General features: G+C 50.0%; 1 protein-coding gene across 7 annotated transcripts in view; it reads left to right on the top strand.

Moving 5' to 3' along the window:
- Window positions 1-27,754, top strand: part of LOC119952071 (exocyst complex component 1-like) — a 121,579-nt gene that overhangs the window by 5,290 nt on the left and 88,535 nt on the right. For 4 of the 7 annotated variants that reach the window (XM_038775607.1, XM_038775614.1, XM_038775610.1 and 1 more), the window contains exons 2-4: window positions 6,822-6,952; window positions 13,381-13,540; window positions 15,498-15,691. In XM_038775607.1, the coding sequence (XP_038631535.1) occupies window positions 6,822-6,952; window positions 13,381-13,540; window positions 15,498-15,691 (485 nt within the window). The remainder of the gene's footprint in view (window positions 1-6,821; window positions 6,953-13,380; window positions 13,541-15,497; window positions 15,692-27,754) is intronic. The other 3 variants (XM_038775608.1, XM_038775611.1, XM_038775609.1) reach the window with 3 other exon arrangements.

Below are 27,754 nucleotides of genomic sequence, written 5' to 3'. Positions count from 1 at the left end.
AATACCATGTGACAAAAAGCATTAGTAGGGGTTTGGGGACCTCCAAACCGTAGTGGTGATGTTGAGGAAGACATTAATCTGGAAATTAGGGATGCTTGTTTCAAAGGAAGATCTGTAATTATGGGTGACTCTAATCTGCATGTAGATTGGGCAAATCAAATGAGTAACAATATCATAGAGGAGGAATTCCTGGAATGTTAATGGTTTTCTGAAACAATACATTGAGGATCCAACTAGAAAACAGGCCATTCTAGACTGCCTATTGCATAATGAGAAAGGAATAATTTGCAATCTGGTTGTGTGAGGCCACAGGAGGATAAGCAACCATAATATGATAGAATTCTTCAAAAAGGTGGAGAGTGACAGAGTTGATTCGGAGCCTGTGGTCCTGAATCAAAATAAATGAGACTCCGATGGTATGAGGTGTGGGTTGGCTAAGATGGATTGGGGAACATTACTTAAAGGGATGGTGGTAGATAGACAATGGCAAACATTCAAAGAATGCATGGGTGAACTGCAGCAACTGTTCATTCCTGTCTGGCACAAAAATAAAATGGGAAAACTGGCCAAACCATGTTTACAAGGGAAATTAGAGATAGCATTAGATCCAAGGAAGAGGCATACAGATTAGTCAGAAAAAAAACAGCAGAGCTGAGGATTGGGAGCATTTTAGAATTAAGAAAAGGAGGACAAAGGAATTGATTAAGAAGGGGAGTAAGCTGACATAAAAACTGTAAAAGCTTCGAAAAGATATGTGAAGAGAAAAAGATTGGTGAAGACAAACGTAGGTCTCTTACAATCAGAAACAGGAATTTATATTGGGGAATAAAGAAATGGCTGATGAACTAAACAGATAGTTTGGTTCTATCTTCACAAAGGAGGACACAAATAATGTACCAGAAATGTTGGGGAACACAAGGTTTAGTGAGAGGGAGGATCTGAAGAAAATCAGCATTAGTAGGTAAATGGTGTGGGAAAATTTGTGGGATTGAAAGATTTATAAATTCCCAGGGCCTGATAATCTACATCCCAAGCATTTAAGGAAGTGGCCTGAGAAATAATGGATTCATTGGTGGTCACCTTCCAAGATTCTACAGACTGGAACAGTTTCTACGGAATAGATGGTAGCCGATGAAACCCCATTATTTAAAAGGAGCAGAGAGAAAACAAGGAAAATATAGACAAGTCAACCTGATGTCGGTAGTGGGGAAAATGCTAGAGTCCATTATAATAGATTTAATAGCAGAGCACTTGGAAAACAGTGGCAGAATCGGACAGTCAGCATGGATTTACAGAAGGGAAATCATGCTTTACTAATCTACTGGAATTCTTCAACAATGTAACAAGTAGGGTTGATGAGGGGGAGCCAATGGATGTAGTTCATTTGGACTTTCAGAAGGCTTTGAACAAGATCTCACTTAAGAAATTAGCACGTAAAATTAAAGCACATAAGATTAAGGGTAGTGTATTGAGATGGATAGAAAACTGGTTGGCAGATGGGAAACAAAGTAGGAATAAACGGGTCTTTTTCCAAATAGCAGGCAGTGACTAGTGGAGTATCAGAGGAATCAGTGCTAGCATCCCAGTTATTCACAATGTACATCAATAATAAGATAAGGGAACTAAATGTAATATGTCCAAATTTGAAGGTGACACAAAGCTGGGTGGACGTGAGCTGTGAGGGGATGCAGAGATGCTTCAGTGTGTTGAGTGAGTGGGCAAATGGGTGGAAGATGTAGTATGATGTGGATAAATGTGAGGTTACTCATATTTTAAAACTCTTTCAGGCTCCACCTCATTGTTCTTACATAGATATTCATAGAATTTACAGTGCAGAAGGAGGCCATTCGGCCCATCGGCACTGCACCAGCTGTTGGAAAGAGCACCCTACTTAAGCCCACGCCTCCATCCTATCCCAGTAACCCCAGCTAACCTTTCTTTGGACACTAAGGGCAATTTATCTCAGCAAATTTACCTAACCTGCACATCTTTGGACTGTGGGAGGAAACCGGAGCACCCAGAGGAAACCCACACAGGCACAGGGAGAACGTGCAGACTCTGCACAGACAGTGACCCCAGCCGGCAATCAAACCTGGGACCCTGGCATAGTGATTCTATTCATGCTTCAAAAACAGATTATATGGCCCAGACAATGAACCTGGATTCCTACTGATGTTTTGCAACCCAGTGCTATGTTGAATCAGAGATTTACTGATCTATTATGAGAGCCTGATTTGTCTAAATTGAAAATAAACTATTGCTTTGTAGAAATAGAAATAATAATGGTACTGATGTTTTTCTTCATTATAATAGATGAAATTGTGAAAGACAAGTGGAAGTGTAACAGAATTTGCATCCAATTACAGGGCTAACACACACTATGAGAGCAATTTAACGGGCTCATCATGCCCGACCTGGTGTCACGACGAGGCCATTGAATCTTGGGAGAGGCCTCTTGAGAGATTTGCGACGCTCGAGACATCTCGAGATTCACATGAACCTCGTGAGTCATCGCGATTTGGATCTCGCTTTTGCTGGGCAAGATCCAGAAATGCATATTTAAATGAGCCATTAGTCTCTTTTCAATATTCATTTGCTGGATTCTCTCGCCGCCCGGGAGCAAACGGCCTGACCTGGAGACCTTGCCAGGATTCTGTTTAGAACTGGTCTGCACAAAGGTTACGCCACCTGAGGGGGGAAGGGTCTCCCAGGTCATTGGAGAGCCCCAGGTGATCAGGGCAGGGTAGCACCCTGGCACAAGTGCTGCCACCTGGGCACTGTCATCCTGGCATAAGAAGGGGTTGGGGGGGGGGGGCTCAAGGCCCATAGAGAGGTAAGTTGGGGGGGGGGGGGGGTCCAGAGGTCACTTGAGGGGGTTCAATAGATTAGGGCCACCGTCAAAAATAGCACCCCAATCTACAAGTGGTCTTCCTGCACTGGGGAGGTGAACTTGTCAGTACAGGAAATGACTGAAGTGTGGCTCCATTAGGGGTTCCTCACCGAGGCCAAGAAAAGCAGCAGAGTGCCGTTGACTAGCGGGATCTTTCTCGCCACTGCTGGTATATGAAACAGGACGTAGAATTAATTTTGTTGAATTGTGCTCTATATTTAATTTAATTTTGTATAGTAGTTCTCAAGGATGTTCCCTGTTCTGTCACGTGCCATAATAATTTAGAAGTCCTACCTGTCGATCTTCTGGAGCAATTTAACATGGCCAATCAACCTAACCTGCACACCTTTTGACTGTGGGAGGAAACAGGAGCACCCGGAGGAAACCCTCACAGGCACAGGGAGAATGTGCAAACTCCAGGCAGAGAGTCACCCAAGAGTGGAAATCGAACCCGGTCCCCGGTGCTGTGAGGCAACAGTGTTAACTACTGTGTCACCGTACTGTGAAATTAACAGCAAGACGTCTGATGCGACCATCAATTCACTCGAGACATGAGTAGAAGTAAACCGTGGCTTTAATCAACAGTGCCTGCCTGCGACTGAACCAATGCTGAGAACTGCCTACAGGTCGACTGCTCTTTATACCTCCCTTCAAGGGGAGGAGCCATGGGCGGAGCCCATACATGCCCCAACATGTTCCCTATGGATAATGCCATACAATGGCCCATAGGAGAAGCCCACAAGGGCAACAGCATAGCACAGATACAAATACAAGGGCAACACTGATACAAATACGCTGGTGGATTATTAGTATAATACATTCACAACATTCACCCCCTGTTCAAAAAATGAAGTCCGGCGGGGGTGACGGGTTCATAAGTTCAGCCGGTCCGACGCACGGATTGTGCGCTGTGATCGCTGAAGCTCTGGCGTTGTTGTTGTCGAACTCGTCCATGCTGGCATCGGTAGTGAGGGCGCCGGTGTGGGTACAGACGTGGACTCCAGGAGCGTCTCTTCTGGAACTTCATTCCTGTGGATCGGTGAAGGGGGGATGGTGGGCGGGAGGGAGCGCGGGAGCCATATAGGGGCGGGGGTCATGGTAGGTTGGGCGGGATATGGTGGAGGGGCGGTGGTGGTGGAACCGGTGGGCGTCAAGTCCCGGAGGTAGACCGTATCCTGTCGGCCACCGGGGTGTTCGATATAAACGTACTGGGGGTTGGAGTGTAGGAGCTGGACCCTCTCTACCAGAGGATCGGACTTATGGCTCCTGACCTGCTTTCTGAGTAGGACCTGCCCCGGTGTCTTCAGCCAGGACGGAAGCGAGGCCCCTGAGGTGGATCTCCTCGGGAAAACAAATAGGCGGTTATGAGGGGTCTCGTTTGTGGCCGTGCAAAGTAGGGACCTAATAGAGTGGAGCGCATCGCGTAGGACCCCCTGCCAGTGAGAAACTGGGAGATTCCTGGACCGCAGGGTCAGTAGGATGGTCTTCCAGACCATCGCGTTCTCCCTCTCCACCTGCCCGTTTCCTCTGGGGTTATAACTGGTAGTCCTGCTCGAGGCGATGCCCTTACCGAGCAGGTACTGACGCAGTTCGTCGCTCATGAGCGACGAGCCCCGGTCACTGTGGACATAATTGGGGAAACCAAACAGGGTGAAGACACTCTGTCGGGCTTTAATGACGATGGACGTGGTCATGTCCGGGCAAGGGATTTCAAAGGGGAAGCGGGAGAACTCATCAATAATATTGAGGAAATATGTATTGCGGTTATTGGAGGGAAGGGGACCTTCGAAATCGATACTGAGGCGCTCAAAGAGCCAGGATGCCTTTACCAGGTGGGCCTTATCTGGTTGATAGAAGTGTGGTTTACACTCCGCACAGATCTGGCAGTCCCTGGTCATGGCCCTGACCTCCTCGGTGGAGTAGGGCAGGTTGCGGGCCTTGATATAGTGGATAAGCCGGATGATCCCCGGGTGGCAGAGGTCATCGTGGATAGCCCGTAGTCGGTCATCTTGCGTGCTGGCGCATGTGCCGCAGGACAGGGCATCTGGGGGCTCGTTGAGATTCCCAGGACGATATACTATATCGTATTTATAGGTGGAGAGTTCGATCCTCCACCTCAAGATCTTATCGTTCTTGATTTTGCCCCGCTGCGTATTGTCGAACATGAAGGCTACCGATCGTTGGTCGGTGACGAGGGTAAACCTCCTACCAGCGAGGTAGTGCCTCCAGTGTCGTACGGCTTCCACGATGGCTTGGGCCTCCTTCTCGAAGTGGTGAGGATGCGCGAAAAAATAGCTACCGGTCTGCCTGCTTGATTGATGGTAGCGGCGAGAGCGACCTCTGATGCGTCACACTCCACCTGGAAGGGGACGGACTCGTCCACCGCGCGTATCGTGGCTTTGGCGATGTCCGCCTTAATGCAGCTGAAGGCCTGGTGGGCTTCAGTTGCCAGTGGGAAGATGGTGGCCTTGATTAGTGGGCGGTCTTTGTCCGCATAGTTGGGGACCCACTGGGCATAATATGAAAAGAACCCGAGGCACCTCTTCAGGGCCTTGGGGCAGTGTGGGAGGGGAAGTTGCAGGAGGGGGCGCATACGGTCAGGGTCGGGTCGGGATACAAATACAAATGCAACAGCACAGATACAAATACACTGGTGGAATATTAGTATAATACATTCACCACAACGTCATTATCATTTGCTGGCTGTATTTCCTGCCCAGCAGCCAGCCAAATTAACAGCCTGACTTATGACTGGAAGAGAAAATCTGCAGCAAGAGAATGCAGCCAAGAAACTTTAGTCTAGTCCCCATCAATCAGAAGAAGGGGAAAGTTGCCAATTGTAGCTTGGGAGGGTGAAGGTTAGCCATCAGAGCTGTTTTAAGTGGAGGGGTGGGGGGGGGGGGGGGGGGGTAGAGGGAGAGCAGAAAGGCTGAGGGGTAGCTTAACCACTAGGCTTGATTAAAAAAAGGTATGTACCTTGTAGAGCCAGCAGCTGAGGCCCCCAATGCCATACTGGTTTTATCCCCCTGAGGAAAAATGCAGAACAGCTTTACCTTGGCTCGTTATTGCATTTTGGGAGCTCAATTTAAATATCTTAAAAAGCGTCCCGCCTCTCCACAGAAGGACACTCTGGGCTGGACTTTGGAAGCCCATTACGGTTAGAAAGGATATGGGTGTGCCTAGGGTGCCAGTTTTCTCACATCTTCTTGCCAACAGGCCTTTTTTAAAAACATTTTTAAAAATGTGTTGAGAGGGTACCTTACTGGGCCTCCTGCTTACTAAGTCAATCCTCCATCCTTATTTGGTTGGTGAGTGCACCCTCTGGCCATTAATTGATTCAAAAATGCAATGTGGATGTCATGTCGACACCATGCAACATCAAAACCCCAAAAATACCCCAATATCATGGTTCCAACCAAAAAATTAAAATCTGGTCCACTGACTCGCAAAACCTGCCAGTGTAAAATGACGATGTGCTGGCGAATTGGGGTTGCAGTTTGTGCATTTGAGAGTTTAACTCTTCCTCTCCCATCTGTTGGAGAGTGGGTAATGATTGGTGGGGATTGCAGAGTATTATTATCGAGGCCCAAAATACTGAAGGTGAAGTGTTAGCACTAAATGGGCTGGATTTGCAACCATTGACGATGAATGAGCAGAAAACCTAATCCAGTATTGGCAGATCAATCTGTTTATTCAGTTGATTGCACTGTCTGCTTATATTTAGGATCACATTAAATGTGATGTACGAGGTAGAAGATTGCAAAATCTAGCTGACCTGTTCATCTTTCACTTGTGCTTTTACCTTTGACATGGTTTGGGGTCAAATTCAATTTGGATGTACTGAAGTCAATAATAATAACCCAAAACAAAACAGAATTGGTTTTCTAGAGGCAGCACAATACAATAATTCTACATGCATTTTCTTATGCAGTTTCAACTGATCGTCCATATCAAACATCCCTTGTGAAATTTAAAAAAGCTGATAAAGGTGAAGTGTACAAACAAGTGGCATGGTGGTCATTTGAGGATCTGCTGGTAGTTGACGGGAAGAATGCAGACAAGGTAGAATGAAAATTATTGTGTTCTGTAAATATTGAAAAGCAGCATAGAATGTGAAAACTAAGTGTTTGTTTTTTTCTTCCCAATTTCTTTCCTCTTCACTGAGTCTTGTGTGTTTCCCTCCTGCATGTGAATGCTCACTGTTATCTCACTCCCTTGGATATTATTTATGTGAGCCTTGACAGTAACTGTTGGTAGGCTATTTGTCTGAAGGATGTCAGTTCTGAGTGTAATGCCGTCCTACCTAGACTCAAGCCAACTGTACTTTCATAGGGATTATTGAATAGGAATCAAAAGTAGGAAACAGGAGAAGTACAGTATTGGTGACTCAGATCAGGAAACAGCATATTTCTAAATTTGAACCTGGAATCTTCCTAGTCTGTATGATTCAGTTGCCCAAAGGAGAAATGTTCTGATATTTAAGGTAAATGTATTCTTTGTTTTAATTCCACGTCAGTTATAATATGATATTTATAACATAATATAGAAAATGAAAATATCCATAACCAAAAGCAGCTCTGTTGCATCAACATGACTGAGCTGACTGAGTACCTGAAGCACTTAGCTATCAGATTGAATTTAGGAAAAGCGGTGAGAGAATCCATATGAGGATAAGTCCTACTTGACCTTGTCCTCACCAATCTACCCTTTGCAGATACACTTGTCCCCGACAGTACTGGTAGGAATATTTACTAAGTTGTTCCTGTGGAGTCACAGTGCTGAGTTCATTCTGAGGATATCCTCTCTTATATTCTGTGGCATGAGCACTGTGCTAGATAAAATATCTTCAGAACAGATCTAGCAGTTCAAAACTGGGCATCACTGTGGGGCATCAAAAGAAACAACCCACGGGATCAACTCTGTTCATATGAGGAAAATAAAACAGCATGTCAGGAGCAGCATCAGACTGAACTGAAAATGAGCCAACAACCGAATAAAGCTGCATGCATGCTTATCATTGGAAATAGCATGCTGTAAGGAGCTAAGTAAACCCACAACCATCCAAACGGGTCAAAAACCTGTAGCCCTACTAAATCCAGTTGTGTGTTAAACAACTAACCAGAGGAGGAGGCACCACAAAGGTCCCCACCTCAGTGATAGGGAGCTCAGCCCTTCCGTGCCAAAGACAATGCCGAATATTTTGCAACCATTTTCTGCCACAAGTGGAAAGTGGCTGATGGAACCCACTATCATAGATTCTTATCTTCAGTCAATTCAATTCATTCCACATCATATTAAAAAAAGATTTGGCACTATAACTACAGAAAAGGCTATAGGACCCGTTAGGGCTAAAGTCCTGTGCTCCAGTTCCATTTGCAATTCCTCAGATAATAAAGCAGTCTGTGCCAGCGTGTAGCAAGACCTGGACAACATTAAAACTGGGAACATAGGAAATAAGAGTAGAAATAGGCAATTCAGCCATTTGAACCTGCTCCACCATTCAATCACACCATGGCTGATCTCTTCCTGGGATCAAATCCACCTCTCTACCTGTTCCCCATATCCCTTTAACCCATTTTTAAAATCAGAAATATATCTATCTCCTTCTTGAAACCATTTAATGATTCACACTCCACCGCACTATGGGCCAGCAAGTTCCACAAGGTGAGACTAAAACAATATGGTTTCAAGTCTCCTCTCCCCAACATACTCTTGGCAAACGTCCAAGTGATCGAAAACAAAAAAAGAACAAAGAAACATACAGCATAGGAACAGGTCCTTCGGCCCTCCAGGTCTGCGCTGTCCATGCTGCCCATCTAGCCAAAACATTCAACACTTCCGTGGTCCATATCCCTTTATTTCCATCCCATTCATGTATTTGTCAAGACGCCCCTCAAACGCCACTATTGTACCTGCTTCCACCACCTCCTCCGGCAGTGAGTTCCAGGCACCCAGTACCCTCTGTGTAAAAAAACTTCCCTCGCACATCTCCTCTAAACTATGCCCCTCGCACCTTAAACCTAGTAATTGACCCTTCCACCCTGGGAAAAAGGTTCTGACTATCCACTCTGTCCATGCATCTCATAATTTCGTAGACATACAGAAGGAAGAAAATACTGCTTTGCACTCTGTTTCACAGAGACATGGCTTACCCCTGCCTCACCGGACTATGCCATACAACCTGACGGCTTTTCAATTCACTGGATGGACCACATGGCGTCATCGGGTAAAGCGAAGGGTGGAAGGGGTTGCTTCCTCATCAATTCCACCTGCTGCTCGGTCGTGAACTCCTGTGAAGATAGTATGGGCGGCACTTCACTGACTGAAGTGTTGCCCATATGACCTTTCACAGGAGTTCACTTCTGCCATCATCACGGCAGTCTACATTCCACCCCAGGCGGAAGTGAAGAACGCGCTTGATGAATGTACCCTGCTATAAATAACAATGAAACATAATACCTGGAGGCCTTGTTCATCGAGGCTCGGGACTTCAACGAGGCCAACCTCAAGAGCGTACTCCCAAAATTCCATCAACACATCTCCTGTCCCACCAGGGAGACCAACATCCATGAACACTGCTACACAAACATCAAGGATGCCTACTGAACCATCCCCCAACCGCACTTCGGAAAATCGGACCATAAGACGATGCTCCTTCTCCTTGCATGCAAGCAGAAATTTAAACAGGAGAATCTGGTTAAAAAGGGTGTGTAATGCCGGTCCAAGGCAACAGAAGAACTCCTAGCCGACTGCTTGGAATCAGTGGACTGGTCTATATTCAAGAACTCAGCGGCCAACCTAATTGAGTCTGCTACCAACATCACAGACGTCATCAGCAAGTGTGTAGAAGATTGCATGCCAAAGAAGGTGGTACGTCCGTTCCCCAAACGGAAACCATGGTTTAATCGGAAGATTTACTCTCTACTGAAGGTCAGGTCTGAGGCATTCAAGGCAAGCGACCCTGACCTGTACAAGAAATCCCATTACGACCTCCGCAAAGCCATCAGGGATGACAATACCAAACTAAGCTGCAGTCACAGACTAACGACACGGACTCTCGTCGGTTGTGTCAAGGCTTTAAACAACATAACGGGCTACAAAGAAAGCCGAGTAGAATCTCTAGCAGCAGTGCACCCCTCCCCGATGAACTCAATGCATTCTATGCTCGTATCGAATAGGAAACCAACAGACCAATGTCAACTGCTCCTATAGCCTCAGTAAGAAGTCTTACAACACCAGGTTAAAGTCCAACAGGTTTGTTTCAAACACGAGCTTTCGGAGCACGGCTCCTTCTTCAGGTGAATGGAAAGGCTTGTGTGGACAAGCCTTTCCATTCACCTGAAGAAGGAGCCGTGCTCCGAAAGCTCGTGTTTGAAACAAACCTGTTGGACTTTAACCTGGTGTTGTAAGACTTCTTACTGTGCTCACCCCAGTCCAACGCCGGCATCTCCACATCATGCCTATAGCCTCAGACACACCCACACCTACCATCACAGTTTCCGAAGTCAAATCGGCCTTCTTGAAAGTGAACCCTTGGAAAGCAATGGGTCCTGATGGAGTCCCTGGTCATGCACTCAGATCCTGTGTGGACCAACTGCGGATGTATTTGCAGATATATTCAACCTCTCCCTACTCCGTTCCGAGGTTCCAAGCTGGGTGGTCAGTGGGGTGCGCAGCAAGATAGCTGCCAAGCAGGTGAAGGTAATGGCGGTCCATGCTTGGGCATCGCCCTAGTCCCGTGGGTGGTCACCCCAGACACACGGCCCGTTCCCCCTTCACAGTCGCCCCTCCCTGACCCTGGCAGGCCACCCCCCCCCCCCCCCCCCCCAACCCGTGTCCGGCCCAGCAGGCCACGGTCGTGCCTCGCCATGTCCTACCTCCTCTCTCCTCATCAGCCGCGACACTGTTTCAGGGTTTTTTAAAGCACAAGTGAACCTGGCCGTTGGGAATTTGGCCCATCAGAGGTGGAAAATTGCGGAGGCCCAGGAGAATACAGGATCGGGCCCGCTAATGATATGCAAATGGTGGTTATTATACCTGCATTCTGGAACACAATGACTCCACTGTTGAGGTGGTGGAGAATTGCGATTTGGCATTAAATCGGCACCCGCCGCGATTTCGGCGTCAGCCGATTCTGCACCCAATCGTTATTCCCGATTTTCTCATCGACTGAACGAGAATCCTGCCCAGGGACTGTTGAGCTAGGTTCTGTTCCATTCTGGGTCCTGACTGTTCAGTAGTCAGATCAGCTGGGTCTGTAATAGTAGGAATTGTCTCTGAACTACCCAATAGCAGGAATTGATTTCCTCCTCAGAAGTGATTTGGCTGGCAGCAAAGTCTTAGCTTGCAAAAGAAAAGACGCCAACATTAGCCAGCAGAACTCTGAATGCAGAGAACTGGACGGTGTTCTGAGGCTCTAAAGCATGAAGTAGAACCCATAACAATCGAGCGAATGCTGCTTGAGTTTAATAAGGCCAAAGTCAATCCCGTTGAGTTAAAAAACGTCCAGGAATGGCCACTGAAATTTAAAATAGACCATCTGAATATCCCAGAATCAAATAGGGACCAGAGAGGTCCCAGAGCAGGGAAAGAGATAGTGAGTGAGATGTCCATGTCATTGAAAAGCCTGAGGGAATGGGAAAGGTGAGGGTAAAGAAATTGCCTGAAGTATGGCTGGTAGAAACATCTTACTAAAATCAAAAAGGGACAACTGTAGTTCCCAGCCAGATGAGCCAATTGTGAGTGAGATGCCTCACTCAGTTGAAGAGCCACAAGGGAGTATAGCAGGAGCTGAACCTCCACTTGAGGGTAGACATGGGATATGTAAGGAGAATGCCCACTCTCAAGCCAAAAGCACAGCCTAAGGAGCCAATGATTGGACTAGCCAATAGTTTTATGGCAAATTTGTACTCTTCTAATTAAACAAATGGTCAATAAATTAAGCACAAATGACAGGGGCTGACAACCCCTGTTGGGGCAATGTAACTAAAACAAAACCTCAAAGGAAACTTAACTAACTAAATCAAAGTTTAATTCCCGGGGGTAATAATGTATCCCAGCCCCCCACAGTGTCCACCGGTCATGGAAGGCCTGAAGCGTGCTGGTAGATGCTCCCTCTTCAAGGCTGCTCGGCTGCAAACATAGCCGCAGCGGAGGTGCAGCAATTTGGGATGGACGACCTCCACTGCCTGGGTCTGTTAACGTAAAACAGATGTCACTGAAAAGTATATTACCCTCGAGGCATTCAAGCCATAAATGCATTTTTCTAATTTTATAGTTTCCTTTCTGTATCACTTACCTATTTAGGCAATTTCAGAAACACTTATCTCTAAGAATTTTCACCTCGCAATTGATCTATACTTCCATAAATATATAGCTAAAAAAAAGTCTAGAGGTCCAGTCTAACATCATTTATCAAAACCCCGAGCTACTCATCTCAGTTATAAGTCCCCACTGCATGGGCATTTTCCATACAATTCCTCTATGCAATAAGGCTGTCAGTCCCCTATTTAGTACTTAAGAATAACCTCTACGTTCTTTACATCTATCTTATTCCTTTTGTTCTGCTTCTCTTATTAATTTATCTTCTAGATTGTTGGCAGCCACCAGAATATCACGGTCTTGAGGACTTCTGCTTCTGGACTGATCTTGAGATTTCTGTAGCCCTCGTTTTATCGTGTAATTTATTCAAGCTGTGGCCTCTACTTTCACTTTGATCTCTTTCGGGATTACTACTGTAAGATCTCTTGTGTGGTCATAGATTCACTCTGGCACATAATCATCTTCTGATGCAACAGTCGTTCTCAATCCCACTCTTAGAACTCGTACTCCGTTTCCTAACTTTCTATTATTCTTTTACCCTATCCCTCTAACAATGAAGGACAACATTTCATTTGCCTTCATAATTACCCGCTGCAGCTACATGCACAAGGAGACACCTTATCTGCTGTTTACTTTTAATCTATTTTACAAAAGCCACTTTCGCTAACTCTGTCTTTGTACCTTTGCAAGTGTCTTTATTTTAGTTTAATATACTGTTACGGATGTGCCAATTGTGATGTAACGTCTAACTTTTGAAAAGTGTTGATTTGGCGGCACGGTAGCACATTAGTTAGCTCTGTTGCTTCACACAGTTCCAGGGTCCCAGATTCGATTGCCGGCTGGGGTCACTGTCTGTGCGGAGTCTGCACGTTCTCCCTGTGTCTGCGTGCGTTTCCCACGGGTACTCCGGTTTCCTCCCACAGTCTAAAGATGTGCAGGTTAGATGGATTGGCCATGCTAAATTGTCCCTTAGTGTCCAAAGGTTAGGTGGGGTTACAGGTTTGCGGGGGAGTGGGCAGAGGTCGGGTGCTCTTTCAGAGGGTTACCGCAGACTCAAAGGGCCGACTAGCCTTCTTGTGCACTGTAGGGATTCTTTCGTAATTGAATATTTTGAATAGTTTAATGTTTCATGAACCTGAGACTTGATATTGCACTTTCTTTTCTTACAGGATAATCCTGAATTTGATTTGCAGTTTGATAAGGTGTACAAGTGGGTTGCCAGTAATTCTGGAGAGAAAAATAACTTTATGTCCTGTCTCTTCAAGCTCAATCGTCGTTATCTGCATAACAGAATTAAGTTTCTCAACGTCAGTTCTCGTATTTTGGAAGGTAAAATCCACACATGTATGGTTGTTTTTTACACTCGTACAAAAATGTAAAATACATTTTACATGTCATGTTTAAAATTTTGTGGGGCTCCAGCACTAATATGGACAATAAAGTAAGAAGTCTTACAACAACAGGTTAAAGTCCAACAGGTTTGTTTCGAATCACTAGCTTTCAGAGCACAGGTCCTTCCTCAGGTGATGTGCTCCAAAAGCTAGTGATTTGAAACAAACCTGTTGGATTTAATATGGTGTTGTAAGACTTCTTACTGTGCTCACCCTAGTCCAACGCTGGCATCTCCACATCATGGACAGTAAAAGCAGTCACATGACTGACCGGCTTCCAAATTTTCTAAAGTATGATTATCAGAAAGAAAACAGTGATGTGCTGGGAACAGAGGGAGAGTGTTCGGATATTGTATGACATGGATACCACCATTACATGTGAGAACACCACCCACCAGGTACACGGTACATACTCGTGCGACTCGGCCAACGTTGTCTACCTCATACACTGCACAGGGAGGTATGTCCCGATGCGTGGTACATTGGTGAGATCATACAGACACTGCGAAAACGAACATCGCGCGCTAATCACCAGGCAGGAATGTTCCATTCCAGTCGGGGAACACTTCAGCAGTCAAAGGCATTTAACCTCTGATGTTCAGGTAAGCGTTCTCCAAGGGGGCCTTCAGGACGTACGACAACGCAAAATTGCCGAGCAGAAACTGATAGCCGAGTTCCACACTCATGCCTATGGCCTCAACTGGGACCTTGGATTCATGTCTCACTTTAACTACATTTAACCCCCCACCATCTGACCTGGGCTTGCAAAATCCTACAAACTGTCCTGGCTTGAGACAATTCACACCTCTTTAACCTGGAAAGACTTAATTACCTGCAAAGACTCGCATTCAAAGTATTATCTTGCATCATTGGCTTTATCTTTATATGCTGTGTTTGTAACCTACCTCTTCACTCACCTGATGAAGGAGCTGCTCTCCGAAAGCTAGTGATTCCAAATAAACTTGTTGGACTTTATCCTGGTGTTGTAAGACATCTTACTGTGCCCATCCCAGTCCAACACCGGCATCTCCACATCACATCTGATGACCATCCTCTTATCCATAATGGGAAGAACGTTGCTCCCACATGCCCAGGTTTTGTTTTACCTGCTATTTTCAGTTAACGCATGTCCTGGCCCCTCTGAATCATATCCCTAGCACCTTCAAGTAGTCTGACTTGATGAAGGGGACAAGGAATTGGATGGTGCAGTTCACAAAAGGTTCGGCCATGCTCTTGTCCCAAGTTACCTTGGTTTCCAAGGCCAGTTCAAACTGGTCCCAACTACTCATTAGTGTGAGAAATGGCAGCAAATCAAACAGAAGATAGCAATGTTGTCCATGTACAGGGAGACTTTGGCTTAACTGCTTGGGATTGGCACCCTTCTTATGTTCAGATGTTTCTTAATGGTCGTTCAGTGTAAAGAACAGTCTATGACCGAGTGTTGTAGACTGGAACATTTCAAAGCCCAGGACTACATGCTAAGGGAAACACCAAAGCTTGGGGAAGCTTCTGCAAGGGTGCAAAGGGAAAGGTTACTGTCTAAGGCCCTCCCCGCTGCAGCACACTAAGAGATTGGAAACTGTGTAAAACCCCTTGGGTTGTATTGCCATATGAATATTGTAAATATTACCTATAATTGTAGGTGTTGAGGTGTATCAGAATATATTTAAAGAATATCTAGATTGCACTTTATGTAGTCACTTTGAACTGTCATATATGCATTTTATACATTTTATGAAGAAAGTATATTTTCTGGGACAAGAAATCTTAACAGGATTGCCAGTGCAACAAATAGGCTGTGAACAGCATAGATAAACTTGAGGAAACATTGGTTTGAATGATGAAACTTGCCACCATAACGTAATGGGAAGATACAAAATTTTATTGCATTCCAGAGAGCTTGCGTCCTCCAATGGAACAGCGAGCAAGAGGACCAGTTGAAGAAGAAGAAGAGGTCGGTGTTTACCAAGAACTAACATCAAAAGAGGCATTTGATATTGAGAAATTAATGGAACAGTTTGATGAATCTATTTCCAATTCAGAAGCTTTTGCAGAGAAAATGAGCAAAGATCTCCATGTGTTAGATGAGGTAATTATTTTAGAAACTTATAGTTCATTATTTTACTTGATACACAAACACTTACAAGTAACTTACTTTCAATAATTCCGCAATACCTGGTCAAAAGTAAGATGTGGACATATAGGGCAGCACGGTGCAGTGATTAGCACTGCTGCCTCACGGCGCTGAGGTCCCAGGTTTAAGAAGGGAAGGAGGAAGAAGATGGACAATTATAGGCCGGTTAGCCTGACTTCGGTCATTGGTAAGATTTTAGAGTCCATTATTAAAGATGAGGGGCTGGATTCTCCCATACCCGGTGGGGCGGGGGCTCCCGGAGGGATGGAGTGACGTGAACCTCTCCGGCATCGGGCCGCCCCAAAGGTGCAGATTTCTCCGCACCTTTAGAGGCCAAGCCCTCACTTTGAGGGGTTAGGCCCACGCCGGAGTGGTTCCCGTCCCGCCGGCTGGCGTGGAAGGACTTTGGCGCCACTCCAGCCGGGGCCGAAGGGACTTCGCCGGCCGGCGGAAGACCGCGTATGCGCGGGGGCGTCAGCGGTTGCTGACATCATCCCCGCGCATGCGCAGGGGATGGGGTCACATCTGCATCGGCCATCGCGGAGGATATGGCTGATGCGGAAGGAAAAGAGTGCCCCACAGCATAGGCCCGCCGGCCGATCGGAGGACCCTGATCGCAGGCCACGCCACGTGGGGGCACCTCCTGGGCCCAGATTGGCCCGTGCCCCCACCCCCCCCCCCCCCCCCCCCCCCCAGGACCCTGGAGCCTACCCACGCCGCCAGTCCCACTGGTAAGGGAGGTGGTTTGATTCACGCCGGCGGACAGGCATTACAGCAGCGGGACTTCGGGCCATCGCAGGCAGGAGAATCACCCGGGGAGAGGGGGGGGGGGGGGGGGGGGGGGGGGGAGGGCAGGGGGCGCTGCTGACTGGCGCGGCGCGATTCCCGCCCCCGGCAAAAATCTGGTGCCGGAGAATTCGGTGGGGGTGGGATTCATGCCGGCCCCCCCGGCGATTCTCCGACCCCAATCCAGCCCAAGATCACGGAGTACTTGGAAGTGCATGGTAAAATAGGACTGAGTCAGCACGGCTTTGTCAAGGGAAGGTTACGTCTGACAAATCTGTTAGAGTTCTTTGAGGAACATAGAACAGTACAGCACAGAACAGGCCCTTCGGCCCTTGATGTTGTGCCGAGCCATGATCACCCTACTCAAACCCACGTATCCACCCTATACCCGTAACCCAATACCCTCCCCCCATACCTTACTTTTTAGGACACTACGGGTAATTTAGCATGGCTAATCCACCTAACCCGCACATCTTTGGACTGTGGGAGGAAACGGGAGCACCCGGAGGAAACCCACGCACACACGGGGAGGACGTGCAGACTCCGCACAGACAGTGACCCAGCCTGGAATCGAACCTGGGACCCTGGAGCTGTGAAGCATTTATGCTAACCACCATGCTACCGTGCTGCCCAAATAACAAGGAAGTTAGAAAAAAGAGAACCAGTGGACATGATTTATTTAGATTTCCAGAAGGCTTTTGACAAGGTGCCGCATAGGAGACTTAAATAAGTTAAGAGCCTATGGTGTTCAGGGTAAGATCCTGGCATGGATAGAGGATTGGCTGACTGGCAGAAGGCAGAGAGTGGGGATAAAAGGTCTTTTTCAGGATGGCAGCCTGTGACTAGTGGTGTACCTCAGGGGTTGGTCCTGGGACCACAACTTTTCACAATATACATTAATGATCTGGAGGAAGGAACTGAAGGCACAGTTGCTAAGTTTGCAGATGATACAAATATCTGTAGAGGGGCAGGTAGTATTGAGGAAGCAGGCGGGCTTCAGAAGAACTTGGACAGGGTAGCAGAGTGGGCAAAGAAGTGGTAAATGGAATACAATGTGTAAAAGTGTGAGGTTATGCACTTTGGAAGGAGAAATGGAGGCATAGACTATTTTCTAAATGGGAAGATGCTTAGAAAATCAGAAGCACAAAGGGACTTGGGAGTCCTTGGTCACGATTTCTCAAGGTTAATGTGCAACTTCAGTTGGCAGTTAGGGAGGCAAATGCAATGTTAGCATTCATGTTGAGAGGGCTAGAATACAAGACCAGCAATGTACTTCTGAGGCTATATAAGGCTCTGGTCAGACCCCATTTGGAGTATTGTGAGCAGTTTTGGGCCCCGTATCTAAGGAAGGATGTGCTGGCCTTGGAAACAGTCCAGTGGAGTTTCACAAGAATGATCCTTAGAATCCTTAGAATGTCGTACGAGGAACGTTTGAGGATTCTGGGTGTGTACTCGTTGGAGTTTAGAAGGATAACGGGGGATCTTATTGAAACTTACAGGATACTGCGTGGCCTGGATAGAGTGGGCGTGGGGAGAATTTTTCCACTTGTAGGAAAAACTAGAAGCAGAGGACACAATCTCAGACTAAAGGGACGATCCTTTAAAACAGAGATGAAGAGGAATTTCTTCAGGCAGGAGGGTGGTGAATCTGTGGAACTCTTTGCCGCAGAAGGCTGTGGAGACCAAATCACTAAGCGTCTTCAAAACAGAGAGAGATAGGTTTTTGACCAATAAGGGGATCAAGCAGAAGAATGGGAATGAGAAAAATATCAGCCATGATTGAATACCGGAGCAGATTCGATGGGCCGAGTGGCCAAATTCTGTTCCTATGTCTTATGGTCTTATGATCCCGGCTACGGGTCACTGTCCATGTGGAGTTTGCACATTCTCCCCATGTTTGCATGGGTCTCAGCTCCAGAACCCAAAGATGTGCAGGATAGATGGATTGGCAATGCTGAATTGCCCCTTAATTGGAAAAAAAAAATTGGGTACTCTAAATTGTAATTAAAAAGTGTGGACTATTGATCCAAAAAATTAGTTACTGAAATTAATGAGCAAATTTTAATGGGTTTGTATAGCATTCCTCAGTTTGCTACTTTAAAACTAACATGAGTTATAACTACCACCTCTACAATGGCCAGAAAAGTGTGAGTCATTTATCCATTGATTGTACTGGTAATATAAGATACTGTATAATAGAATGACTGCAAATGTGTGATGCACGATCAATTGCACAAAAGACTCAGATTGGTACAACTGTGGCTTTATTACAGTCAGATGCGTGGCCTCCTACTGCAGCTGGCGAAATGGCTGATCAGAAGGAGGACACGCATATTTATACGGCTCCTTATGGGCGGAGCTAGCTGGCAGGGGCTACCGGCAAACCTGTAGTGCAGGTTCTACCTTACATCCCCTAATACAGGTGCAAGTCCTCCATTCCGGTGTTGGTGCTGGCCAGTAGTCGGATGACCCCGGGAGCGTGCCAAAGTCTTCCTCGTCCTCTTGCGTGGGCAGGGGAAGGAGGGATGGACCTGGTGGGGTTAATGTTGGCGCCGGGGAAGGGGAGGGTGGCGCGTGGGTGGGGGTGTGTGTTGGGGTGGAACCTGAGGGAGCCAGATCCCTGAGTGAGACAGTATCTTGGCGACCGTCGGGGAACTCCATGTAGGCATACTGGGGGTTGGCGTGGAGCAAGTGTACCCTGTCCACCAAGGGGTCCGCCTAGTGGAGCCGGACATGCCTACGTAGAAGGACCGGTCCTGGAGCTGCGAGCCAAGTCGGGAGCGACACCCCAGATGTGGACTTCCTAGGGAAGGTAAAAACACATTCATGAGGTGTGCTATTTGTGGCGGTGCACAGTCGTGACCGGATGGAGTGCAGTGCATCAGGGAGGACCTCCTGCCAGCGAGAGGCTGGGAGGTTCCTGGAACGTTAGGCCAGCTAGACAGTCCCTCCATACTGTCCCATTCTCCCTCTCTTCCTGCCCGTTTCCCCGGGGGTTGTAGCTGGTCGTCCTGCTGGAGGCGATACCCCTGCTGAGCAGGAACTGACGCAGCTCATCGCTCATGATTGAGGACCCCCTGTCACTGTGGATGTAGGCGGGGAAACCAAACAGAGCGAAGATTGTGTTTAGGGCTTTGATGACGGTGGCAGACGTCATATCGGGGCATGGATGGCGAAGGGGAATCTGGAGAACTCGTCGACCACACTGAGGATATATGTGTTGTGGTCGGTGGAGGGAAGGGGCCCTTTGACATCCACGCTGAGGCATTCAAAGGGGCGGGAGGCTTTCACCAGGCCCGCGCGGTCTGGTCGGTAGAAGTGCGGCTTGCACTCCACACAGACCTGGCAGTCTGGTGACTGTCCGTACGTCCTCGACGGAGATGGGCAGATTGCGAGCTTTGACGAGGTGGTACAGTTGTGTGACCCCCGGGTGACAAAGGCTGTTGTGTAGGGCCCGGAGTCGGTCTACTTGTGCGCTGGCACATGTACCTCGGGATAGGGCGTCTGGGGGCTCGTTGAGTTTGCCGGGGCGATACAAAATCTCGTAATTATAGGTAGAGAGCTCGATTCTCCACCGCAAGATTTTATAATTTTTGATCTTGCCCCGCTGCGTGTTGTTGAACATGAAGGTTACCGACCGTTGGTCAGTGAGGAGAGTGAATCTCCTGCCGGCCAGGTAATGCCCAATGCCGCACAGCTTCAACGATAGCTTGGGTCTCTTTTTCGACGGATGAGTGCCGAATTTCAGAGGCGCGGAGGGTGCGGGAAAATAATGCCACGGGTCTGCCTGCCTGGTTTTGAGTGGCGGCAAGGGTGACATCTGAAGCGTCGCTTTCTACTTGAAAGGGCAGTGTTTTGTCTACTGCGTGCATCCCGGTCTTGGCTATGTCTGCTCTAATATGGGCGAATGCATGTTGTGCCTCGGCCGCGAGGGGGAATTGAGTGGACTGTATGAATGGGCAGGCCTTGTCCGCATAGTTTGGGACCCACTGGGCGTAGTAGGAGAAGAACCCCAGGCAGCGTTTGAGGGCCTTGAGGCAGTGGGGGAGGGGAAGCTCCATGAGGGGGCGCATGCGGTCGGGATCGGGCCAAAGAAGTCCGTTTTGGACTATATAGCCGAGGAAGGGTAGGCGGGTCGTGCTGATCACACACTTCTCTTTATTATACGTAAGGTTGAGAAGAGTGGCGGTGCGGAAGAATTTAGCGAGGTTGGCATCGTGGTCCTGCTGGTCATGGCCGCAGATGGTGACATTATCTAAGTACGGAAACGTGGCCCTCGAACCGTACCGGTCGACCATTCGGTCCATCTCCCTTTGGAAGATCGAGATCCCGTTAGTGACGCCGAAAGGAACCCTAAGAAAGTGATAGAGCTGACCGTCCGCCTCGAATGTAGTGTATGGACGGTCTGATTTCCGGATGGGGAGCTGGTGGTAGGCTGATTTCAGGTCAATTGTTGAGAAGACCCGGTACAGTGCAATCTGATTGACCAGATCAGATATGCGTGGGAGGGGATACGTGTCGAGCTGCATGTACCGATTGATGGTTTGGCTGTAGTCCATGACCATTCTGTGTTTCTCCCCAGTTTTGACCACGACCACTTGGGCTCTCCAGGGGCTATTGCTGGCCTCGATAATACCCTCACGAAGCAGCCGCTGGACTTCGGACCTGATGAAGGCCTTGTCCTGGGCGCTGTACCATCTGCTCCTGGTGGCAACAGGTTTGCAATTCGCAGTTAGATTGGTAAAGAGGGAGGGGGGGTTCAACCTTGAGGGTCGTGAGGCCGCAAACGGTGAGTGGAGATAGGGGCCCGCCAAATTTGAAGGTGAGGCTCTGGAGATTACACCGAAAATCCAGACCCAGCAATAGTGCAGCGCAGAGATTGGGGAGGACGTAGAGGCGGAAACCGCTGAATTTTACGCCCTGGACAGTGAGGTTGACCACACAGAGCCCTCGGATCGAGACAGAGTGGGATCCGGAGGCCAGGGAAATCTGTTGGTTGGCGGGGCAAGATGGCGCCGTCTGGAGGACCTGTTGGGAACAAGATAGCAGCATCCATGGAGCGCACGTTGTGGGACGGGGCAAGCTGGCGGCGCCCATGGTGCGCACGTTGTGGGGTAGTGCAAATCCTACCGTACATCCCCTAATACAGGTGCACAGTGGTTCACCACACGGAGCTAGCTGGCAGGGGCTTCCGGCGAACCTGTAGTGCAGGTCCTACCTTATATCCCCTAATACAGGTGCACACAGTGGTTTACCACAATGTGTTGAAGGAAGGACTAATTAATTAGCTAATTGAAATGAAATGAAATGAAAATCGCTTATTGTCACAAGTAGGCTTCAGATGAAGTTACTATGAAAAGCCCCTAGTCGCCACATTCCAGCGCCTGTTCGGGGAGGCTGGTACGGGAATTGAACCGTGCTGCTGGCCTGCCTTGGTCTGCTTTCAAAGCCAGCGATTTAACCCTGTGCTAAACGAGCCCCTTATAATAATCGCTTATTGTCACAAGTAGGCTTCAATGAAGTTGCTGTGAAACTACTGTGTTACTGTAATTATGCACAAACATGTCGTTATATTAACTTTGGCTTGATTGCATTGTCATTTAGATAGGTTTAAAGCAATATTATGTATGATTTTTTAAAATAGCTAGTTCATGGTTCCTAGCAATATTTTAAAGATAAATTTTAGTTCTGGCAAGATTAAAGTTTAACTGTAGAAAATTAGATAACAGCAATTAAAGCAGATTTGGACTATTGTATTTAAAAGGTTGGGGCCAAGTTGACTTAAGGGGTTAACAACTGGAAAACGTAAGATCATGGAACAGCAGGTAGACTTACTCGAATTACACGAATTGGAGGTGACATGTCTACACTACTTGAAAAGAAATGCAGCCCAAGGAGTTATGTTGTTTTGGGAGTTAAAGCTGCTACAATTAATTGAAAAACATTCAGGGAGCCCTGGAAGGCTATGTTGTTATGGAAATGGGTAGCAGTTAAAACAGTTCTTGAGTTTCAATGGGCAAAATTCTCCGCTCCCGCGCGGCATCAGGAAGGCCGTTGTGAAGTCGGCCGAGTTTCACGACGGCTCTACGAGGCCCCGTTCCCGAACGATTCTGGCCCTGGAAATGGGCTAGGAGCGGGGCCGTGGGAAACACGTGGGGAATGACGGCAAAAGCCCATGACCCCCGAGTGACGCTGCTCCGTGTCGTAAAAGGGCGCAAGCGACCAAAACAAGTGAGGGCTTGAAAATGACGGAGCCACGGCACGGAGGGCCGCCCCGAGGTTCGGGGAGACTGACCTCGAGACCCTCATCGATGAGGTGGAGCAACGGAGGGGCATCATTTGCCCTAGAAGAGGGCATCGCCACCCTGCCAGCATTGTGCGATGGGCCTGGCGTGAGGTCGGCACGGCAGTGAGTGCTGTGGGGCAGACCCCTCGGTCTGGGGAGCAGTGCCGGAAGAAGCACCACGACCTCACCAGGGCTGCCAGGGTAAGTGCTAAGAGGGTGCCCCCCGGGTCACAAAAATCCCCCCCCCCCCCCCCACCCCCAATGTCCCTCATCAACCACCTCCCCCCCCCCCGGGCACGAGGCGGAGGGGGAGGGGGGATCTGAGTGAGTGGAGGGTGGTTAACAAAGTTGTCACAGACGCACATGAGCGCTGCGACCCCCTGGAGAGACACCATGGTGTAGCTGCAACTGTCCCCCCAACCTGTGCCAATATCTGAACACCCTGATGTTCCCTGCCGAATTGTGATGATCTATCCATCCCCCCCCCAACAGGACAAGACTGCTCACAACAACCGGGAGCGGAACAGGACCGGAGGGGGTTCACCCATTATGCACCCCCTGACAGTCTTTGAAGAGAGGGCACTGGACCTTGCTGGGGGACCTGGCACCCGGGAGGCCGCGCAATGCGAGGTTGGAGGTGCAGAACCAAGTGAGACAACCCTGCATGACAACCCCCTCAGCCCATCCTCTGTCCCCTCACACTCTACCCATTGGACCCCGCATCCTCTGTCCCCTCACACTCTACCCACTGGACCATCCTACGCCCGGCCGAGCGTGTCTAACTAACCCCGTATTATTCTGTTCCCTAGGGCGTGGTGACGAACGTCCAGGGCCGTCTGCTGCCACACACAGCCGAACATCCGCCACACGCCAGAGGGTGGCAGGAGGTCAGCCAGGAGTGCCATCCTCCCAACCCCGGACCCTCGAGCAGGACGCACACAGGATGGCGACACACTCAACAGAGTCACCTGAGGGAGAACCAGACTTGGGCCGCATGCAGCCTGCGCTCTAATATGACTGGGACGAGGACTCTGCTGGTTTTATGACTGACGAGGACCTCGAGCTTGCGGCACTGCTATCTCCCACACCATCCACCATCCCAGAGACACTCACCTCGGTTGGGCAATTAAATGATGAGGCTCCTGGGTAACGGTCTGGTGTGCACCACACAGCTGAGCCGGTACAGCAGGTGGAGGTCGGAGGAGCCGAGGGGCTGGACGGTCGGAGGGTAGCCCAGACCCAGCATTCAGCTGGCTCCCAGACATTTCCCGGGTTCCTGGATTTACTCGACCCACGTGGACAGCCGATGCATTTCGAAACCCAGGGGCACAATGACGGGATGAGGGCCGTTTTCCAGCAGCTGCAGACGCAGTTAGAGGAGTCAAACCGCGTCCAGGAGCAGGGAGTGGTGCCGCTCATGGCAGCCACCCAGGCCGACACCGCACGGGTGGCGTCTGCGGTCGAGGCAATGGGTGAAACGGTTTCAGCCATGGGTCAGGTTCTCAAAGGCGTTGGGCTTAATTAGCATGCGTCATCCGCGGCCCTGGACAGGGCTGCCCTCTCACAGGCAGCAATGCGCCAGAGCCAAAACGACATTGCCAGCGCGCGACGGGCCCTGGCCCAGTCTCAGCAGGTCATGGCCCAGTCCCAGCGCGCCATGGCACAGTCCCAGCAGGCCGTGGCACAGTCCCAGCAGTCAGTCGCGGAGAGCATTGACCGCCTGACGCACGTGGTGGATGGCGTTGCGCACTCACAGGTTGAGATCACACAGTCCCTGGCGGGAATGTCTCACTCCCTGGACTCCGTCTCTGCGAATGCTCGGACCCTGATCGATACCGTTGCAGGCCTCCAGGACTGGCAGCGCCAGGTGTCGGTGGGGCGACGGGGCACCTCCCTGCTCGCACCTCTGTCCCACAGTGAGGCCCGGGGGCCACTGGGCTCCCCGAGGGAGGAGGAGGTTCTGGGGCCCGTCCCATTAACCCCATCACGGAACGTCCCTGAATGCTTGGCCTCTCCCCGTCCCATCCCTGGTGCATCGGGTGGGCAGCGGGCAGAGCAGGGTGGCACCACGTCATCCGAAACGCCTGCGGAGCAGCCTGGCCCATCAAGGCCGGGTCGCCTCAGGAAACGAGTGCCGACGGGGAAACATGTCGCAGGGGGTGATTCTCAGCAGTCCGCCTCCACTCCTGCTGAATCATCTGGGGATTCACTTAGACATAGTGGTAGGGTCCGTAAGGCAATGAAGAGGGTGAAGGGCACAGTTTAATTGTAGGGGCTAGGGCATCTGTACATAATATTCACCATTAAACTCACTGTTGCACCTAACTTATAAGTGTGATTTTTCCATTGACACGGGGATCGTGATGGTGACCGAGTGTCGCTGGGGTTGACGAGCGGTGAACCTTTGGTGCCATGTGTGCAGTCCCTTCCCCCCCGCCCCCTCCCAGAGCTACCCCACGCGGGCACGTGATGGAGTATCCCTGACGAACTCAGCGACCACCGAGATGGATGGTTCAGCTATTGCCATGAGTCAGACTTTGTCTAACGATTCTGAGCTCACAGCTCATCGCAGAGCGGGCTGTCATCATTCAACATGGCACTGATCACACCCGCTGACACAGCCATCAATGTCAAGCCATACCGTTTTGCCGCCGTGGTAAGGGTGATGTCGATGTGGAGCAGTCTACGCAGAGCGGGCGGGCGGGGGGGGGGGAGGGGGGGGGGGTCATCTGTACAGTCGTACCCTGGTGGCAGTTGTGTGCTGACCGTCTGCACGGCTGGTGATGCAGGTGGTAGTGTTGGTGTTCTGCGGTGCCGTCGCGCGCAACGCGTGAATCTTGCTGCCACCAAGGTGTCGCGTGCCCGCTGTCCTCGCCGGTGCCGTCGTGCAGCCTCCTGGACATCACCAGCACCTGGGTCTTGTCTGCGTGCTTCGCCCGACGCACCACCAACCTCCTCCACTTCCTCCTCCTCCGTGTTGGCACCACTGCCAGTGGCTTCTGCCTCCGACTCCTCCACCAAGGCATCTTCCCTCTGCATCGCGATGTTGTGCAGCGCACAGCAGACCACGACAATGCGAGCGACCCTGTCAGGCTTTTACTGCAGGGCCATCCCGGAGCAGTCCAGGCATCTGAAACGCATTTTCAGCAGACCGAAGCAGCGCTCCACCACACCCTTGGTTGCTGCATGGGCCTCATTGTAAAGGGTCTCCGCATTGGTCTGAGGCCTCCGTATGGGCGTCATCAGCCAAGACCTCAGTGGATAACCCCTGTCGCCCAGCAACCAGCCCCTCAGCTGGGGGGGCCGTCCCTCAAACATATCAGGGATGAATGACTGCGCAAGAATGTACGCATCATGCACACTGCCAGGGAACCTTGCGACACGTGCATGACCTTCATGTGCGGGTCGCATACCACCTGGATATTCATGGAGTATGTCCCCATCCTGTTTGTGAACACTTCCCTGTTGCCTGCAGGCGGGCGCATGGGGACGTGAACACAATCAATGAGCCCCTGGACCATCGGTATCCTGGCCACGTTGGCAAATGCATGGGCTTGTGCGTCTTGACTTGCTTGGTGTGGTGATATAACCACTGTAGATATGTGTACTTGCAGTAGGGGGATGTATGGCTGCACCTGTAATACAGGTTCCTCCGGTAAACCCCTGCCGGCTAGCTCCGCCCACAGGGAGCTTGTGTATAAATATGCGTGTGAGTCACTGAGATCCTATTCTTCAGCTGCCGCCGGAGGAATAGCATCACACAGCAATAAAGCCTCGATTGTCCATGTCTTGAGTCTTTGTGTGCAATTGTTAGCGCCACACTCGGTCCTCGGGAAAGGTGATGTAGCGGTCGGCGATGGCATAGAGGGCGTCGGTCACATCCCGGATGCACCTGTGCACCGATGACTACGAGATCCCGGATAGGTCCCCGCTCGGAGACTGGAAGGAGCCGGTCGCCTAAAAGTTAAGTGCCACCGTCACCTTGACGGCAACCGGGATCGCGTGTCCTCCTCCCGTTCCACGTGGGGCGAGGTGCGCCACAAGGTGACAGATATGTGTCACCGTCTCTCTGCTCAACCGGAGTCTCCTCCTGCAGGTGATGTCCGGCATTGTCTGGAATGAGATCCGGGCACGGTACACCCTAGGCCTCTGTCGTCGCCTCTGGCGCCCTGGCTCCACCATCAATGCCTCTTTCTCCTCCTCCCCCCCGCATGCTGCTCGACGACGGGCTACTCCGTGGCCATTCCCCCTGCTGCTGCAGCTGCCCCTGCATCCACTGTGGGATGTGGCTGTGGACGCTGCTCGATCTCCAACTGCAGTGCAGCGGCCCCAACCACTGCGCTGAACATAGCCGTTCGGTTTGAATACAATTTTCTCACCTACAGAAGGGTGGTGGGGGGCAGAGAAACAGCATGTTAGACGGAGGTTATTCGACACCTCGGCAGCTGCCTGCCACGGGATACCTGTGTGTCCCGGTGGCCTGGTCGCGCTACTGACACGCGGCCAGCCTACCCACTGGTCACTTTCTGCGTCCAACGGGCAGTTAACAACACGTCCTCCTCACCGGTGCGTCAGTGGGCTGTACCCATCAGCCACAGGGCAACCAGTGGCAGCGTCCTTGTCACCATCCTGCCATGGCAGGGCGGCTGAGAAGTTGCATCCGGGGTGGACGACCCACTCCACTCACTCCCTCTCCCCCTCCCCCCCCACTACTCGCTCTCCGCCCCTCCCCACTTCTCCCTCTCCCCCCCCCACTTCTCCCTCTCCCCCCCACTTCTCCCTCTCCCCCCCACTTCTCCCTCTCACCCCCACTACTCACTCTCCGCTCCCTCCACTTCTCCCTCTCCCCCCACTTCTTCCTCTCCCCCCCCCCACTACTAGCTCTCCGCCCCTCCACTTTTCCCTCTCCCCCCACTTCTCCCTCTCCCCCCCCACTACTCGCTCTC

This window comes from Scyliorhinus canicula, chromosome 17, assembly GCF_902713615.1.
Source record: "Scyliorhinus canicula chromosome 17, sScyCan1.1, whole genome shotgun sequence".
Classification (NCBI taxonomy): Eukaryota; Metazoa; Chordata; class Chondrichthyes; order Carcharhiniformes; family Scyliorhinidae; genus Scyliorhinus; species Scyliorhinus canicula.
The sequence above is the reverse complement of the archived record's forward strand: the minus strand, read 5'-3'. Positions and strand labels throughout refer to the sequence as shown.